The following is a 20,149-nucleotide window of genomic DNA, read 5'->3' on the forward strand; positions in this document are numbered from 1 at the left end:
TGACATGCTTGGCGCGCGCGGCAGGGTTGTGCAAAAAAGGCATTGGAGAGGCTCACGTGTTCTTGCTCAAACGTGCGTCGTGGGTGGAGTTTACTGGATCGGTCTATACCTGTACTACTGCATGACCCTAATTCCAGAGCAATGATTGATCAAAAGTTTGACCAAATTTGAAAATATATATCCTCATCCAAATCTAAGAAAGAAGAGAACTTCTCAAACTTACAGAGATGGGCTACAGTCGTCCGGTGGTCTCATAGCATTGTTATGACGGATAAACTCCAACACCTCCGCATTGCTCAAATCCTTATAAGGAAATCCACCAAAGGTCACGACCTCATAGATGATGATACCGAGGCTCCAGATATCGCTCTTTGTTGTGAAGATTCCTTCATTGACACTCTCAGGGGCCATCCAACGAACTGGCATCTTACCTGCATCAAGAAATCAGAAAGAATCTTGAGGTTATATTGTTAATTAAATTTCATTGTATTTATTATTGCACAGGGTATAGACCAAGCAGTTACAAAACAGACATTGAAAAAACAAATACGCCAAAAATTATACGATGATTACACAACACCATACAAAGTAAAACCTGTTTGTTGTCGCTGTTGCTATTAAAGCTATTTTTGTAGTTGTTGTTGTTATTAATATATATCTTGTTTGCCGTAACACCATTTGGGTATCTACTTGCTGGGTAGATTACGTTCTTTTGAGATCTGACTTGATTTATATTTTACTACCACGGAGTACATTTAACGAATTCGGGAGACTTCTCAGTTCTAAAAAGAACTATTCTCCTTTTTAACTACTGCCCGGATCGAAGGTAGGAAATTGGCCGGAACTACTACTGTTGTTTTTGAAGTGGATCAAGGGGACTTTTTATTGTTAACTTCACTATCGCGTATTGAGTTCTTAAGAAAACTAGCTTTCTCTAGTCATTGTCAGGAGACTGTTGTTGTGTTGTTGCTATTGTTGTTGTTGTTGTTGTTGTTATTGTTGTTATTGTTGTTATTGTTGTCAATGTTTACCTTCCCTGCTGAGCCTGTAATAGTTAGAATCATAAGTTGCTCTAGTCATCCCAAAGTCTGCAATCTTCACAGTATAAGAACAATCCACAAGGCAGTTACGACATGCTAGATCTCTGTCAAAAGAAGATATCACAAAATAGCAAAAGATATCACAAAGTAGCAAAAGAAGATGTCACAAAATAGCAAAAGAAGATGTCATAAAATAGCGAAAGATATCACAAAATAGCAAAAGAAGATAGCAAAAGAAGATGTCACAAAATAGCAAAAGATGATGTCACCAAATAGCAAAAGATATCACAAAATAGTAAAAAAAGATAGCATAGCAAAAGAAGATGTCACAAAATAGTATAAAAAATCACAAAATAGCAAAAGAAGATAGCAAAAGAAGTTGTAACAAAATAGCAAAAGAAGATGTCACAAAATAGCAAACAATATCACAAAATAGCAAAAGAAGATAGCAAAAGAAGATGTCACAAATAAGTAAAAGAAGATGTCACAAAATAGCAAAAGGAGATGTCACAAAATAGCAAGAATCAAAACCCAGTATCGAGCTTATTATGATGGCAATTGGTTTAAAGGCACTGGACACATTTGGCAATTACTCAAGATAATTGTTAGCAACAAAAGTTACTTGGAGACCTGTTGATAGTATAAAACATTGTGAGAAACAACTCCCTCTGAAGTAAAATAGTTTTTGAGAAAGAGGTAATAAATAAATATTTGAATCTGGGAAAGACTTCAGACCTGAAACCTTTCTCAGGCATCTGAAAGCACACATATTGTGTGCAACAAGAGTGCTTTTTCTTTCATTTTGTTCTTTACCAATTGAGCCCAAATTTTCACATATTATTTTATGCATATGTTGGGATACACCAAGTGGAAATACTGGTCTTTGACAATTACCAGACGTTGTACACATATTATTAAGATAACAGTTTTTATTTTTGTACTTTTGTATAACTTTGACAGCCCCTGTTCCTTTTGTCAAAAAAAAAAGCAAAGTTAAGTTCTAGAAATGAGCAACTTACCGATGCACATATTTATGAGAAGCTAGGTATCTCAATCCAGTAGCAACATCAAGAACCATGGCGGTGAGTCGCTCTGGAGAAACGGTCATATCATTGGATGAACTCTGGCTTACAAGATGGCGTCTCGCCAATAGGAAGGTCTTTAAATCACCTGTTTAAATCAATTAAATAATGAAGTGTCAAATACAGGAATACATCACACAGATAGAAGCAGTCATAGTTTTTCAAAAAGACAAGTTTTTCAGCGGTATGTTTTAGACAATAGTGATTTAATCATTTGCTAGTAAAATCAGCAAGGTTGACTACTCGATGAAATCACACCACTTTCTCCCGGAATATTTCTGTATTTATTTGTCAAACAATTTGTTCAGGATTTGCAGGTGTCTGAATAGCTTAAGGGCCATAAGCCTCATGTTTCAGTGCACAGTTTGCAGAAAAGGTGTTTTCCATATTAGCTTTATATTTCTGCTCACACAGTTTGCAAAAAAAAACAAATAGTCTCGACTATAGCCCCCTCCAAACTTGAATAATATTTGGTCCTTGGGAACATTTGATTGAGTAGCAAGGCTGACCTACAAGTACTCATGGTATAGGCTTTAAAGGGAAGGTACATGTTTGGTAATTACTCAAAACAAATATTAACTTAAAAACTGACTTGGTAACGAGCATTGGAGAGCTGCTGATAGTATAAAACATTGTGGGAAACGACTCCCTCTGAAGTAATGTAGTTTTTGAGAAAGAGGTAATTTCTCACTAAAATAATAAAAGACTTCTAGCTAGAAGTCTTTTATTCCTATCTGAAAGCACACAAATTTGTCCAACAAGGGTGTTTTTTCTTTCATCATTTTCTCGCAACTTCGATGACCGATTGAGCCCAAATTTTCACAGGTTTGTTATTTTATGCTTATGATGGGATACACGGAGTGAGAAGACTGGTCTTTGACAATTCCCAAAGCTGTACCTTACCTTTAATAAACTGTTCAATATAAAACAAAATCAGATTTTTCCTAAGGCAAAACAATCAGAAACCACACTAAAGTAGGAAGGATATCATGCCTGGTGAAGTAAACATGCAGGGTAAAAATTCCCCAGGAATTCCCAGGGTTTATTTCCTGTGAATTTGCTCTGTTGTGTGAACAGAGTTAATCATTATTTCATTGATGCTTGACTATTGGTCTCTAAGTAATAGTCTGGCGACTCATACTTCACTTACCGTGTAACATGAAATCCATGATGGCGTATATGGGTTCCCTACGAGTGCACACACCCAACAGCTGCACAATATTTTTGTGGTCAAATCGTTTCATCATCTCAGCCTCACTCAAGAAATCGAGCTGTGACAAGAAAACAAGCAGAGAAATTTGAGGAAATATTTTGATTATTTCTTTAGTCTTCAAAACACACTGCATACTGCATGAGGTAAGGGTTAAACAATCTTTGACATTCTGTCAATATCAACTTCAAACTAAACATTTTGTCAAACTTATCTATGGTTTCTTGGTCTCTAAAAGTGAAAAGAATTCATTAAATCAAATGTTATCTTTCAGAAGGAATCGGTAGAAGCTTGCTTAACATTTGTAGCAGATAAAAACAAAATTACAGTAACTTGAAAAAAATCAAAAACTTCAAAAAAATAAAAAAATAACCAGTAATCATTTAGTGTCGGGAACTGACCAATATTTACTTAAAATATAACATCCCCTCCTCTAAACAATGCCACCCAACCCACCTTTTCCTCAATGGTAGATTCCACTTTCAGCGTCTTGACTGCGACCCCGACCCACTTTGTACCCGTCAGCAACGCCTCCCCGCCATACACAGTCCCAAAAGCGCCCTCGCCCAGCTTACGATTCAGGATAACATTAGTCCGAGGTATCTCCCACTTGTCCAGAGAGAGTAGAGTGCTCTGTCCGAGAGCGATGATGCCAAGATCCTTCACTCTCTCTTCGGCTTTCTTGATCTTACGATCATAACTACGGGAGAAATAGACATAGGGTGTTGACTCTCTCAGTTATTTTTTATTTATTACATCTATTTCATTTCTTTCATCTGTTTCATTAAATTCACTTGTATCATTTATTTCACAAATTTTACTTTTTAATTTTGTTTAACTCTTAAAGGCAGTGGACACTATTGGTAATTACTCAAAATAATTATTAGCATAAAATGGGGAGAGGTTGATAGTATAAAACATTGTGAGAAACGGCTCCCTCTGTAGTGCCATAGTTTTCAAGGAAGAAGTAATTTTCCACGAATTTGATTTCGAGACCTCAAGTTCTAAATCTGAAATCAACCATCTAAACACACACAACTTCGTGTGACAAGGGTGTTTTTTTCTTTCATTATTATCTCGCAAGTTCGATGAATGATTGAGCTAAATTTTCACAGGTTTCTTATTTTATGCATATGTGGAGATACACCAACTGTGAAGGCTAGTCTTTGACAATTACCATTAGTGTCCACTGCCTTTAAACTTTTAATCTTTTAATTTATTTCATTTATTTCACTTATTTCATTTACTTCATTTATTTCATAGATTTCAAAGATGTAATTGATTTGATTGATTTCATCTATTTCATTTATGAATTCTGAATGTGAAGCCAAAATGACTCTCAGAAAAGTGAGTTTATAGTCACTGTGCTAGCCAAGAAACCAATAGAGAGAAAACTTAGAAGGAATTTTTCAGTATTTAGATGAAACCCCTGGAAAACCTCAGATAATTCCAGGGAAAACCCACGCAGTCAGGTAGGGACTAAAAACCCAATCCACATAGTACCCCCGGTGGGATTCAAACCAGGGTCCTAGATGTGGAAGGCAAGGCACGATTCTACTACACCAACCTGACCACCCACTGTTGTCTACCAACAAATCAACATTTTTTTATTCAAAACTTGTCCAACCACTCAATATTATAAGTGATGTTTGAAGTTTTGCATGGTGTAGGCAAGAATAAACTACAGTACACTTACTCAAGATAATAGACCTTATGCATTGACGTCATCTAGCCACCATCTTAGAGGTAAAACGATGACAAAACAATTGAGACGCACAGATTTGTACAGAGGTTTGGCCAATGAACAACCTCCTTTTGACCTCTAGGTGAGGGCGCCCTACTGAAATGTGCATAAGGTCTATATATAAGAATCTTCAAGAGTTTGAGAGACTTACGCTTTCTTGACGAGGACAACAAAGATGATGAGTATAACGAAGACAACAATGATGAGGAAAGCATTAAGGATTGCCATCGCAGATTGACAGTCAACATTGAGAAACGATCGGAAACTCTCTACAGCGCATCCCCTACCATCAACTGAGAAACAAAAAATAAAATAAAAATTCAAATTCTTACGGGGTCACCTTAAGGGGATGTGGTTTATTTCAGATAGCAAAATAATAAACCACAAGTGAAACTGACTGGGTAAACTATAAAATTGCTTTGGGTTGAAAAAATAAAAAATTGAAGATACAAGTGTCCTAATTTTATAAGAAAAGAAAAGAAAAAGAAACTCACAAATAGGACCATAGGAACTGAAGCTTATAGTCCTGTCTTGAATATTACGATATTAAGATTTATCTTTTTTGTAGGTAACTAACTTGTCTGAAAGGGATGATTGTTTTTATCATTTAATCTTCAAAAGTTTCAGACAATGTTTTTGTGGTCCCCTTTTGTAATCTCGCCTAAGCAGGCATACACATTTTCAAATTCTACTCACTTATTGTTCCATCGTGGGGTATTTTTCCATCATTTAACCAGACGATATCGCTTGCATTGACTTCAAATGTCCCAGTCCAGACACTGCTGTTAATTTTATGCGGAGCGTATTGAGCGATCGACTGTAACAACAAAAAAGAGAAGAAAAGTTAGGGTAAAAGATGTGTAAAACTTGCAACTTTTCAACTGCACAAACTGTAAAAGTAAAAATCTGTAAAAATAGGAACGTTTTGAGCAACCTACTGTAATAGAAAAGAAAAGAAAAGAAAAAATATATATATATAAAAAAATTCTTCAGAATAAAAACGTTTTGAGCAATCGACTGTAAAACCTACCAAATTTTTTTTGGGTAAACGGTTGTGGTAAACAATCCACTTGTTAGCTTGTCATCTTCACAAAATAATCAAATCCTAAAAATAACACCTGTGTGAATTCAAAGTAGTTGAGGTTTCCATTTGTTAATCATTTGTTTATCCATTTTTAACATCTTTGGTAATTTAATTTAATACTTTTTTATGCTTCTTAAGGCCTTAAACTTATTTTAAGACTTTTTCAACCAGGCATAATATTTGGTCCTTTGAAAAAAAGTAACTTTTTTGACCTCCTAGGTCTGACCTACATGTAAACATGATGTATGCTTTAATAGACTTTTCAGGCTATTTAATCATAGTTTTTCAGAACTTTCCAAGGACAAAAAAAGACAAAAAAATTTAGACTAAAGTAGGAAGAATATCTTGCATGAAGGATCCTCCGAACCGCTGAGAGGTGGTTCGATCAAACAAATCATTTGAAATCAGCGTCACTTCCACCTTCCACCGTTTTCATAATTCCTCGCAAGACTCACGACTCATCCCAACAAACAATTACTCACAGTCGCGGTACATTTAGTCACAGACGAAAACCCTCCGTTCCACTGCCCTACATCTTCACCCTTTCTCTCCCACGACGGCCGATGCCAGAACACACTCCAGCCAATAAAGGATCATCCAATTTCCTCGAGATGTCACTTTAGGTTTAGATGGAACAATTAGCGGACCCCCCAAACACAAGAAATCGTGTCTATCATCAGGGTTTTCCGAAGTATCCTGGCAGAGTCCCCTCTTACTTGCTACCCTCTCCTGGGGGAGCGTGTTTTGGGAAAGCGGGGACAGTGACCGGGCGCTTGGCTGTAATTCCCCCTTCTAACGTGTATTGCTTGTTACAGGTAATTATGTAGCGGGTTTTATCGTAGATTTCCTTCAAACTGAGTTTATTCACCTCTAGGAGACGTGTCTCATAAGTAGTACGGACTCACTCTAATTGACACACATCAGAGAGGCAATGTCTTAAGTTCTTACTAAACTGTGGTGTTTCGGTCGTTTAGCGATAAGTTAAAAGTGAAAAGTATAACCTTGGTTAATGAGTTGCAGACATTTGTTAATAAGATAATTTTGTCACTTGTACCACAAAATTACCTATCTAGTCATCAATACGAAAAAAAGGTTAGGAGAAAATTATGATTGAAGTTGCACTATAATTAAAACTGATGTTTTGAGTTATTAATTTTTTTTTTATCTAAGACAAAAATTAAGATGACTACTTTATTCGTACAGAACTGTCAATGTGTTTGAATTCCTGAAAACTTTTTAATTAGTAATTAATAAACACATACACAGAGTGCTAAGAACAAACCAATGCATTGGGATAGGTCACTTTGTAAAACTACTATGCTTCTAGAATCATTAACAAAAAATCCCAACAAATTATAAAAAGAAACCAAGAGAAAACCATAATGGAGTATGACAAAAGTCCATGGAAAATCTGTTGATACTTAAAGTGTTTGTTAAAGTATATGTGCACATTTTTTGATTGATGTATTTAGTTATTAAATGTTTCTTTATTACTCTTTACTTTTTGTTTTTCCACATATTGGGCATGGTATAAATAAAAGCTCTGCCGCCAAAATGATTTCAGATCATTTCAAAACAAAAGTTAGATTTCTATTGAAATAAAACAACTTTAAAGACAGTGGACAATATTGGTAATTGTCAAAGACTAGCCTTCACAGTTGGTGTATCTCAACATATGCATAAAATAACAAACCTGTGAAAATTTGAGCTCAATTAGTCATCGAATATGCGAGATAATAATGAAAGAAAAAAACACCCTTGTCACATGAAGTTGTGTGCGTTTCGATGGTTGATTTCGAGACATCAATTTCTAAATCTGAGGTTTCGAAATCAAATTCGTGGAAAATTACTTCTTTCTCGAAAACTATGGCACTTCAGAGGGAGCCGTTTCTCACAATGTTTTATACCATCAACCTCTCCCCATTACTCGTCACCAAGAAAGGTTTTATGCTAATAATTATTTTGAGTAATTACCAATAGTGTCCACTGCCTTTAAGTTCTATAATCCCGACTCATCTGGAGTTACAAGGTTCACAAGATCACCAACATGAAGGACAAGCCTGAACGACGGCCAATCACAGCACACTCATTCACCCCTGATAATCCCAGCATGATGACGAGCACCTCCTTACAAAACATCTTCAAGAGGTATTCCACAGGGGGGAAGGAGGCAAAAAAGCACTCGACAGTTTCTGTCAAGCAAGTAACTTATTACAGCAATAATGATTTCCATGATCTGTATGGCGGTCGGGTTTCGACATGAAACAAAACTCAAGTCAATCTAGAAGTCTTTGGCGTTCACTCAACGATAGAACGACGGGAGACGCTATGTCTACTCTAACCTCTTGTGGTTTGACTGTGACTCAGTCGAGGAATCCGAATGATTGAAGGGTACAAACAAAATAAAGAAGGAATTCCCAAACCAACGGGGACAACATTTCAAAAACTCCAACTCGCTTTTTTGTTCTCGCTGTCATTTCTGACCATTATCCAATTAGAAACGTAATCTAATTTGGTGGTAACTTAAAGACTTTGATTGTTTTGATTTTGGATTTTGGATTGATGAAACTTAACTTCAGGATATGTACATCATTGATAGTCCTCCAAGGTTTTGTTTTAAAGTATAAATCACAATTTTGTTTGTCAAACAAATAATAGTTACAGAACTAAACAACCAAAGTTATCTTCAAGTACGTGCTAATCCTCCAATAAGATTCGCAGAATGGAGTGGTGATAGAAACCTATATTGCACGGCTAATATCACTACCATGCGTATTGTGTGTTCTATGTCACGCGCCAAGTTTGCTTGAAGATAAATACGTTATCACACGCACGCTCGTGGAAATACGGAAAATATAGCTATATGTGTTCCCATATCCAACTCGGTCTTTGGCCTCGTTGGATATGGGACGCAGACGCGCTATATTTTTCCGTATTCCACTCGCGCTTGTGTGATAACTTATGATGTTTATCTGCAAAGCACAGAAGCTTAAGTAAAAGCTGGTTTAGCGATACACAATACCAGTAATATTACAGGTATTAAACTAAACAATTTAATATTTTTTTGTTAAAAATTCATACATTCATTCAAGTATAACAATCACAACTTTTTCATAATCTTTTTTTTAGATGAATCAAAACAACTTTGTCCAATAAGTCCATGATGAAACCCCAATTTGTCATTATAGATGATACATGATCTATGCAAATTTAATCAGATGATTCAGGGTTAAAGGCAGTGGACAGTATTGGTAATTACTCAAAATAATTATTAGCATAAAACCTTACTTGGTAACGAGTAATGGGGAGAGGTTGATAGTATAAAACATTGTGAGAAACGGCTCCCTCTGAAGTGGCGTAGTTTTCAAGGAAGAAGTTATTTTCCGCGAATTTGATTTCGAGACCTCAGATTTAGAATTTGAGGTCTCGAAAACAACCATCTGAAAGCACACAACTTCGTGTGACAAGGTGTTTTTTCTTTCAATAATATCTCGCAACTTTGACGACCAATTGAGTTCAAATTTTCACAGGTTTGTTATTTTATGCATATGTGGAGATTCACCAAGCGAGAAGACTGGTTTTCAACAATTACCAATAGTGTCCAGGGCTTTAAATAAAAAAAGTTGACTAGAGCAGGATTTGAACCATCGACCTCTGGATTATTGTGCCAAGAGCTCTAGCCCTATTGGCAGTCTCCATATTATGTCAATATCTTTGTTCAGGTGTGCCAGTCAGAAGCGGTACAACTGCTAAATTTAATTAGAAGAGCCTAGATCAAGTTTGATTTACAAAACGAAAGAAACACAAACATTGATTAAATTCCCCAAATCACCAGACAGTAGCCCTTTGTCCTTGTGTCTATTGATCTACATCTACAGAGCTCATGTCCTTTAGAACTACCTTAATATATTCAGGAAATGAAAATGACACAACACAACTCAGCGCTCCCCAGTGAGTATCATTGAGTCAGTGGAACCCACGATCTCAAGGTGCTCTCAGAGAAGTCTGAGATCTTAACTTGAATCAAGTCTGTGAAAGGCAAACCTTTACCTTCACTTAAAACGACACAACTGGTAATTACTCAAAATAAGAGTTAGCATAAAAACTTACTTGGTATAACGAGCAATGGAGAGTTGTGAGAAACGGCTCCCTCTGAAGTAACACAATTTTTGAGACAGAGGTATTACTTCTCACTCCTTGCAATTGATAACCAATCGAGTCCAAATTTTCACAGATTTGTTATGCATATGTTGGGATATACACCAAGACGTGAGCAGTTTTCTTAAGGGGCACTTCAATGAGGAAAATAATAATTTGTATAGGAACTTTGCAAAGCGCACCACAGCAAAAGCACAGGGCACCACGGCAATTGCTGTGGGTGCCGTTGGTTTATTTGAGGCCTGCATGCATCAAATGAAAGATCTCAAAAATTTTTTGTACTCACTGTGATGACCTTTGACCCCAGGGGTACATGCTGAAAGATCCGGATAGGGCCTCGACGATCTGTCCCGTCAAAAAACACTTTGCCTGTCATCCCTTCAAACTCAGTCTGAGACAGAGTCTCCATGATAAACCTTTACAGAATCAAAATAAACTTTCTCTTAAAGGCAGTGGACACTATTAGTATTTACTCAAAATAATTATTACCATAAAATCCCACTGGGTAACGAGTAATTGGGAGCTGTTGGTGAGAAACGGCTCCCTCTGAAGTAACGTAGTTTTCAAGACAGAGGTGATTTTACACGAATTTGATTTTGAGGTCTCGAAATCAAGCATCTGAAAGTACACAACTTTGTGTGAGAAAGATGTTTTTTCTTTCATTGTTATCTCGCAACTTCGACGATCAATTGAGCTCAAATTTTCACAGGTTTGTTATTTTATGCATACATTGAGATACACAAAGTGAGAAGAGTGAAATAGTTTAATTGGTTGCTTCTATTATTGTCTACTTACTGCATCTCACGATTCTGCCTTGAGACAGTCAGCGCACCTGGGCTGTCGTGCAGGAGTTTCTCATATGCTAAGGCAAAGGTCCAGACTGCATCATACGCATACGCCGCAAAATCTGTTGCCTGCTTTCCCTAAAAGTAAGAAATGAAAACAATTGTATTGGTGGCATGGCAAAACATATTTTCTCAAAGAAGGAAAAAATAGAAAAAGATTCTCATATGTACAAACCATTATTTGAAAATGTGAGCATCAGACTTCAGACTTGTGGGATTTTACAAAATTTATACGCTTAAGTTTTCCCACATTTTATTGGAAGGTGAGTTGATAACAACCCTGAATTTTATTTTGGAGTCCCTCTTTATGTATTAACAAGATCCTTTCAGTTTTGTGTATACAGAATGTTTTCGAGTTTGATCTTTGCTTTGTAGTGCAGTGCACTTTGTAGATGCTGCTGGTAATTGGTATGTTCCTGTTCTTTAATGAATTGCTGTTTTCAAGTATGGTTTTTTGTTATGTACTTTTTCCTAATGTGCGAACCTCCTTTTCAAATATTCCATGATTAATATTGAGAAAATCAATAAATATAACTGCTGATTTTTTGGGGGGCAAATATTCAGCCATTTTAAATAAACCACAAATAAAATTAATTGATATTCATAAACAAAAATTATACAAACAATTTATACAAAAAACACCCAGAAATCTTTTGAAAAACTGCATTAAAAATTAATATTTGTTATCCCCGATGCAAAATTAACATCTATTATATGCATTAAAAATAAATTGCACATTTCATAATTTCAAAGGCTAGTTACCATTTGAAGTTATTTCATTTATATTTTTTTGCTTATTTTAACATTTAAATCACTATTTTCTACACTGTATTTACTATCAATATTCATATTGAAGTTCTGGAAATAATAAAAAAAGTAAAATAAATTTAGCCCAAAACTACCAACCTGATGAATGAGTTCCCGTTGATATCGCTCATGCCACTGAGTAGCACTGAGTCCTCCAATCACTCGCTGACCCCCTTCTGCAACGCTCATTCTCGATAGACTCATGTAACCAGCTACAGCTAGAGCCATCTCATGAGTTCTACAGGGTACCGACTCAGTGGGTTCATGCATATCACTATTGTAGTAGTCGGTGTCCCACCAACCATCAGGGTAATGTGTGGGTAAGAACCACTGGTAACCTGTGTAGCCGGTAACATCCTGAATATTGAAACACAATAAAGTAATTGGTGATTGCTGTATTCCGTCTTAAAGTTGGAAACGTTTATTTAGTTGGGAATTTATTTTAAGGGAGGGTATACCGTTGGTAGTTACTCCAAAAATTCATGGCCATAAAAAAAAAAAAATTACAGCTGTTGACAATGTGCAACATTTTGAAAATTAGTTCCCTCATAGGATATGTGGTTTTAGAGAGAAGGATTCAAAAACATTTCAATCTAAAAAACAATTTTTGCAAAAAATGTTTCTTCCAATGCAGACATAACGGTAAGAGAGCACTTTTTGAAATGAAGTTCGCACAAAAATGTAGCCTGCAGGAAAAATACTAAATGCATTGGGGCACCTTGATGACTGGATATGCGTGATTTAAGCCACTACTATTATAGTTATATAGTTATTATGAGTGCGTTTGTTTAGCTTCCCTGGGTCATCCCCGGTCTGCCCCGGTGCGTTCGAAAGCTTTTGACGTCATTCCAGGGGCTCACCCCGCGCCTGCTTGTGGAGTGTGTCACTTAGGGGTTGGCCCCAGGTAAACAACATCACTACGAGAGCGGTGAGTGGTCGTTCGTTTAGCTGTTGTCAGGGGCTCACCCGAGTGAGCACCGAGGGGTAGACCCAGGGAAGCTAAACGAACGCACCCTATATGACAACTAGTTTGAGTCTTCACCTGTTGATAAGCTTCACATAGCAGCACTCGTGCCGCTGCGTCAGAAAACTTTCCAATGATGATACTCGCTCGCTGGTTCTTAATGTCTTGAAAGAAGAGGGCTGGGTTTAGAGGAAGAGGGGTGGTGAAACTCTGAGATGAGACGAGAGTTATCTCGTGTGACTCAAGAATGTCTTCTACGGCTGAGATGACCTCAAGACTTGAGATTGTACTGTCAGATAACGCTGCATAACGCTTCCAGTTGTTGGTCTTGAAGAACTCTATCAATGCATAACTGTAAAATTTAATAAAAATTATAGATGTCACTTTTTCATTCATTTTGTTTATTAAAACAATCAAATCAAAGTAAACCACAAGGGAAACTGACTGTGTAAATTTTTTAATATTTTGGGTAGAACAAAGACATATTTACAAGAGTGGGACTAAATATTCGTCCATATTAATACGCCAGTCCTCTACCAACTGAGCCCTTCTGTTGGCAATCTCCTTATTGTGTCAATCTCTGTGCCAGTCAGAAGCCAGTCAATCTATAATTGTTATACAGCCAACATTAGGGCTAGATAGCTCAGTTGGTAGAGTGCCAGCCTGTAAAATCTGGAAGTTGCAGGTTCAAGTCCCACTTTGGTAATTGTTCTTTTTTTCCAGCCAAAAATAAAAAGGATAATCACATTTTTGTAAAAAATAGTTTGCAAAGAAGCCCAAACTTTCATGATGGACAGGCAAATACATATCCATATTTATTCAGTTAACTGATGTTTATGACAGAGACTTTAAATAAATTAATACCAAGCTCAAAATCTTACACAGAACTTAATGCAAAATGTTTAAAAGAAAAAAAAAGAAAAAAGAAATGCAAAATGTCTCAATTGTATATTTTACACATGAAGTGGTCAGAAAAAGTAAGACCTATTAGTAATCCGTTCAGGTCTAATAAAAAAAGGGAAGCACTTCACCAGCAAATTCCCAGTAAGGTCTGACATCTGTAAATCGATCAATATTTTATCGATGTTGACTTCCAATAATGTTTGACACATGCACCGAGAGGCAAGGGACAAAAAAGTTGACGTCCACTTTTGCCGACTTTCAATCCCTCCCCTCCATCAGTTGGCCGCTAGAGACGTCATGAGTCACGCGTATCTCCTCGCTAAGTGCAGGAACAGTTTGTATTTTCCTTAATTTGTGGCATTTGAAGTATGGGAAGTCATCCTAGCCGGGGCAAGGCTGTCTTGGCTGTGACCTAATGCCTTCCATGTGTCGTTGAGAACACACTATGAAAGTCAAGTCTCCTCAGAAACTCCAACCTCCCTGATGAGCGAAGACTACTTTGCCTAGACTTGTGGACAAGACGTGAATGGTCTGTCGCGGTGAGATAGTCGAGTTGTGGTGGTGGCGTAATGATTCAGGTTTCCGCGATCGAATACTGCTCTCGCAAGATCACTGTTCAAGCGCGAAGCTGCTGGTTGCCAAGTTCTGCTCCCCTGTTAAATGGGACTAGACTCGTGAGAGCAGTAGTCTCGCGGGGGCCAGCAGTCTCGTGAGAATACTGCCAGTGTCGTGGGAAACGCGAGGAAAGTTGGTCGCGGAGAGAGTCAGAGCGCTATCACGGTGACAGACATTTAACAACTTGTCCACAAGTCTATGCTATGCTTTGCCCGATTCGACACCTGCTAAATATCACACCCTCCACCCAAGAAAAATGATTTGATGACGATTTTGACCCCAACCTATCTCGTTGGATTTGAAGGGTTGCTCATGATTAACGCTGAATTCCCTGATGAAATCATGATCAAGGTCACGAAACAGGCGTGCTGCGACAAGATTAAAAAGGTTTACTACACCCCTCGAAACTTACAACTCGAACACATCGCGGTGTAATTATCACGATCACGTCTATTTGAATGATCTTCAAGAAGTAATATTCGAGGAGTTTACCCTAAGGGCCATGTCAAACAAAGTAATTCACAGGCAATCAGTTCCAGGCAATCTCTCAGAACTTAGAAAAGGCATTCCCATTTGAATATGGTTCTTGACATATTTTTACTGTCAAGTTGTATTCTTTAAAGACACTGGACACTATTGGTAATTGTCAAAGACTAGTCTTTGCACTTTGTGTATCTAAACATATGCATACAATAACAAACCTGTGAAAATTTGAGCCCAATTGGTTGTCAAAGTTGCGAGATAATACTGAAAGAAAAAACACCCTTGTCACATAAAGTTGTGTGCCTTTAGATGGTTGATTTCGAGACCTCAAATTCTAAATCTGAGGTTTCAAAATCAAATTCGTGGAAAAATACTTCCGTTTCTCACAATGTTTTATTCCATAAACCTCTCCCCATTACTCGCCACCAAGTAAGGTTTTATGCTAATAATTATTTTGAGTAGTTACACTGCCTTTAAACTGGTTGCTCTTGAGCAATAATGTCTTTTTAATTTTTGATACTGTGGCAAAGAAATTAACCTTGTATGTGCACACTTTTTTCTTGGGTATGGTAAGACATTATAAACACTACTGATGTGCTACCAAAGTGGTCCTCAAAGTTGCCTGTAATGCTGCCTCATGTGACGAAACCCTCACTCAGGATCAAAATAAAATTATGCTACTTGTCCTCTCTAAAGCAACCAACTTGTGGCAGTAAACTTTACCCATCAGGATAAATACACTCTTGTCCTGAAGACGAGCAGAGTATACTGTTCAAAATGTCGAGAGGCCAACCGGCTCTTTTCAGAGCCAACACTCACACAAAAGAGGTTTACACATGGTTGTACCCGCAAGTTTACTATTTTTTTTAGTTTCTTCTTATTCTTCTACAACAATTTTTTAACAATTTTTAAAAAGTTGTTTCTACAAAATACCTCGTGAGAAATGTTTATATTATTACAGTTCACACAAAAAAGACAAAACTCCCTCTACTAGAAAGTAGAGAAGAAACATGATCTTTCTAGAAAGTCTAGAAAAACTGATAACTCATCATGCTTCCTTGTAATTGTCCATACAAACTGAAGTCCAAGACACTAGTTTTATCAGGGAGACTGGTCATTGTCGGTCATAACACTTGATAGAAATTTAGCCCCATCAGAAACTATGAATTATTATATAATTCAATAAACAAACTGATTCCTTCACTGAGAAGACAAAACCCCAACCCTCTTTCTAAAAAGTAGACAAGAAATGATAAGTTATCAAATGCCTCCTTAGTATGTCCATACAAAGTGAAGTCCAAGACGGAAGCTTTAGCAGTAGACTGGTCATTGTCGGTCATAACACTGGTTATAAATTTAGACCCATCAGAAACCATGAATCACTGGGGTAAAGATAGGACGTGATTCGCTACGGGAGGAAACTGCGTCTTAATCCCAGGGCTCTTCTAATCCACTAGAGAGGGAGGGGGGAGGGGGGGGGGGGGGTGGAGAGGATAAATGAGTCGAGGAAGATCGATATCATCTTAACTTCCTGCATCATCAAGGAACCATTACTCAAGGAGTTGTGCAATTAAGATGTTTCACTCACTTATATGGTTGCTTTTATATTCTTCTAGATTCTTGGTTGTATTATACAAGGCTCGAACATCCGATGGACTGCTTGAGGCAAGTGATTTTAGCCCCGACCCAGTAAACTCAGGAGCGAACAAGTCAAGTAGTCTGGTGTTTTTCAGTTGAATATTAATGCATCATTGTGTTTTATTTTGAAAATTCTGTTGTAGAAAATTTGTTTTTTCTCCCTTAATTTTCATAATTTTGCCTGAGTTTGTCTTATCTTGAATCTAAGGGCTTTGTCACATGAGGCAACTTTGGAGACTACAGGAGCACTTTGGCAGCACTTGAGTAGCTTTTTAAACAATGTCTTACAGTCTACGATCCACAAGAATAATATGTGAACATTCAAATGTGAATGGATTCTCTTCTTGGAGTTTGCCTGGAAATAGTTATTATTTTAGGGACTTTATTTTTCTCCACATGCTCAATAAAATTACACTCAAAAAGGATATAATAATAGATGCTGAGGAGGAAGATGATTTCTTGTAAATTGCCTCTGGTGACATGACCCTAAAGCCGTCCTCAGAACAACCTTGAGTAAAAACAAAAACAGTCGGCGACTGACTTTTCAGGATCACACTGCGCCTGAGCTAAGACCATCGGGAACTTTTCAGTCAGCGATTATTTACACCCTGAGTGTAACTGCGATGATTTTAAGACAATCTGAAACATTCGCCGCTTGAAAAAATTAACAGTCACAACAGTAGAACAAACTAACTTGTACAACATGATCCCGACGGTAGGGAACCAATCGCAGGCGCACGATTTCTCAGTCATTGTGACCTGAGCATATTTTGTCTGCTCGCTGACGACGGTTTATTGTGGGCATAAGAAAATCATAGGTCAGCTTTAAGGATGCAAAGGTGACTAAGTTACTTACGCATCTTCATCTGCACTTGGTATGGTACGAGCAAAGTATGGAAACTGCACGTCACTGGATAGGATGGGCGATTCTGCACTGTAGCTTATAACAACAGTCTTATAGAGACCAGCAATTAAACCAACAACTTTAGAGTCATCTGACTCCATTGGACCAATCACACCTGTAGAAATAGATAATTTGCATATCATACATATTTATGATAAAATATAACTTTAAGACCAATCATGAAGCAGGAAAACATCATGTTGCTGATAGTGTGCATATTTACATACATATTCATGATGATGGAAAACTTTTAAACCAATCATGAACCAGGGAAACATCACCTAGCTGACAGTGTGCATACATAATAAATAAATAATTAATAAATAATATACAAATGAATAAATAATTCTAATTCTAATTCTAATTCTAATTCTAATTCTAATTCTAACATACATATTCATGATGAAAAACTTCTAGACCAATCATGAATCAGGAGAGCTTAATGTGGTATTCATTAGACATAACTTATTTTGACCAATCCATGAACAGTTAGGACTAAGAACTTCTTAATTGTGCTAACAATTGAAAAAAAAGCAAGTATTGAGTAAATTTATTATTAGCTCAGTTGGTAGGGCGCCAACAAGTTGGTCAAACGGTGGCAGGATAAAATTGTTTTTACAGCTCTAGTAAATTATTCTTTGTTCAAACCAAAATTAATTTTCAAATTTACCCAGTCAGTTTCTTTTGTGATTTATTATTTGCTTCAATAAATTGCATTTTAAAACAACTCGCAGGGATTAAATATAAATTTTTCTCAACGAATGTATAAAATAGCCAGCAAAACTTGAGAAACAACATACAATATTTGGGTGTTTGAAACCATATTGAAATAAAGGTCTGTATGCGTTTGGCAATGATTTCAAAAAAAATGTATCACTTTTTATCTCCCAGTTTGAATTTTGAGAAGTGTTTAGCTATAAAAAGGTTTAGCTCAGATTGTCTATTCCAAAAGAATTATTCCTCTTGCGTGGACATAACTACTTCATATTCTTGGCAATATCTCAAATTGCTACACCTTTTGAAATAAAATTTTCACAGGTCACGGTATATATCAACAACTACATATGACTGAAACATACAGTGGGTTCCAATTACCAACCATGTACAATCCCTGTAAAACATTTGGGTACCTTTTTTAAATGTCCACAGATTTACATTTAACTTACAGGGTTTGAAGATAATGATAGTGGAAAGCTTCCCTTCAAATAATACTAACTAAGGTTGTGTAGTTTTTGAGAAATGAGAAAAACAAGTCACATAATAATTTTCGTCTCAGGAAGACGAAAATTATTTTAGCATATAAAATCCTATTAACCAGTTATGATATTATACCAAAACCATAGCATAACTGGTTAATACGTTTTTACATGCTAAAACTGAGACGAAAATTATTTGTTTTACTCATTTCTCAAAAACTACAGCATCTCAGTAAGTAAAATTTCAAGGGAAGCTTTCTACTATCATAATCTTCAAACTGTGTAAGTTTAATGTAAATCTGCGGACATTGTGTTTTGTGTTAGGAAAAGGTACATAGGCCCTTTAAATTAATAATTGAGACCGGTAACTTTGATGAGAATGAGCGACGACAGACACAGGAAGATTGTGGAGCCATGCTGGATAAGTAGCAAGTGTGAATCAATTGGGAAAATAAAGTCTTACATCTGTCTCCAATAAAGAAGAGAAATCTACACATGAGATAAGTAGATTAGAGAGCTAAGAAAGCGACGGAGGATGACGTTGGTGACTTGGAGAGGATAAACAGAGATAAACGGGAGGTGGAGTGGGAATGATTTAAACGTGTTTATGATTGACAAAGAAAATGTTTAGTTTCCTTCAATTGATTTCAAAAAAAATGTCAAATCCGTTTTCAATAATTTATTATTACTAGGTGAGCTGAGGTTCATTGAGTGCAAACTCAGAGGAAGTAAAACTCGAAAAAAAAGACAAGTTTAATTTTTTTTTTTTTTTTAAACAACTAAGTACAAGTACATGTACATATATTTTTGTATTCTCTGTAGCAATTCCAGTCTTTTAACTAGGGTTTATTCTCTGTGTTTTTTAATCATTGATTGTTGTGTACAAATTCTGCATTTATTACATAGGCGCTATATAAATTTCCATTATTATTATTATTATTATTATTATTATTATTATTATTAAACCACCGACCTCAGAATAACGTGCCGGTGTTCTACCAACTGAGCTATCTAGCCCTTAACTGGTGGTCTCCCTATCTTTGTTCTTTGACTGGAACTGGGCCCATTTTCATAAAGCTGCTTAAGCAAAAATGTAGAAAGTACAACAAGATGCTTACCAGAATATAGTTAACAGCCGAAATTCTATGTCACATGTACATCTTGTGACTGGAATTCTGCTTATTTTTGCTAAGCGCAAAACTATTTGTGAGCTGAATTATGTGCTTAAGCAGCTCTAAAAATTTGGGCCGTGCATAAAGCCTGTAAGCACAAACAGCTTGCTAAGCAGAAAATAATAGCTCAACAGAAACAGGTTACAAGCTAAAACTACATTAAGTTTACATTGTTATGAGTTGTGCCACACTCAATTTTTGCTCAGCATAAAAATTCTTTCAACAGTAGGCCTTTCTGCTTAACAGTTTTATGGAATTGGGCCCTGGTTGCATGCAGATTGCCTCATGTGACATTGTCTTAAAG

General features: G+C 36.6%; 1 protein-coding gene across 2 annotated transcripts in view; it reads right to left on the reverse strand.

The window, feature by feature from the left end:
- The window catches only part of LOC139934860 (uncharacterized), a 57,129-nt gene that overhangs the window by 2,646 nt on the left and 34,334 nt on the right, over positions 1-20,149 (reverse strand). For both annotated transcript variants that reach the window (XM_071929273.1, XM_071929274.1), the window contains 12 exons: positions 17,430-17,592; positions 13,013-13,286; positions 12,070-12,327; positions 11,114-11,241; positions 10,605-10,734; positions 5,773-5,893; positions 5,228-5,369; positions 3,789-4,032; positions 3,273-3,393; positions 2,060-2,210; positions 1,032-1,144; positions 224-431 (listed from right to left, as the gene is read on the reverse strand). In XM_071929273.1, coding sequence (XP_071785374.1) covers positions 224-431; positions 1,032-1,144; positions 2,060-2,210; positions 3,273-3,393; positions 3,789-4,032; positions 5,228-5,369; positions 5,773-5,893; positions 10,605-10,734; positions 11,114-11,241; positions 12,070-12,327; positions 13,013-13,286; positions 17,430-17,592 — 2,053 coding nt within the window. The remainder of the gene's footprint in view (positions 1-223; positions 432-1,031; positions 1,145-2,059; positions 2,211-3,272; positions 3,394-3,788; positions 4,033-5,227; positions 5,370-5,772; positions 5,894-10,604; positions 10,735-11,113; positions 11,242-12,069; positions 12,328-13,012; positions 13,287-17,429; positions 17,593-20,149) is intronic.

The sequence above is a fragment of the Asterias amurensis genome, chromosome 3 (assembly GCF_032118995.1).
Source record: "Asterias amurensis chromosome 3, ASM3211899v1".
NCBI classification, from domain to species: Eukaryota; Metazoa; Echinodermata; class Asteroidea; order Forcipulatida; family Asteriidae; genus Asterias; species Asterias amurensis.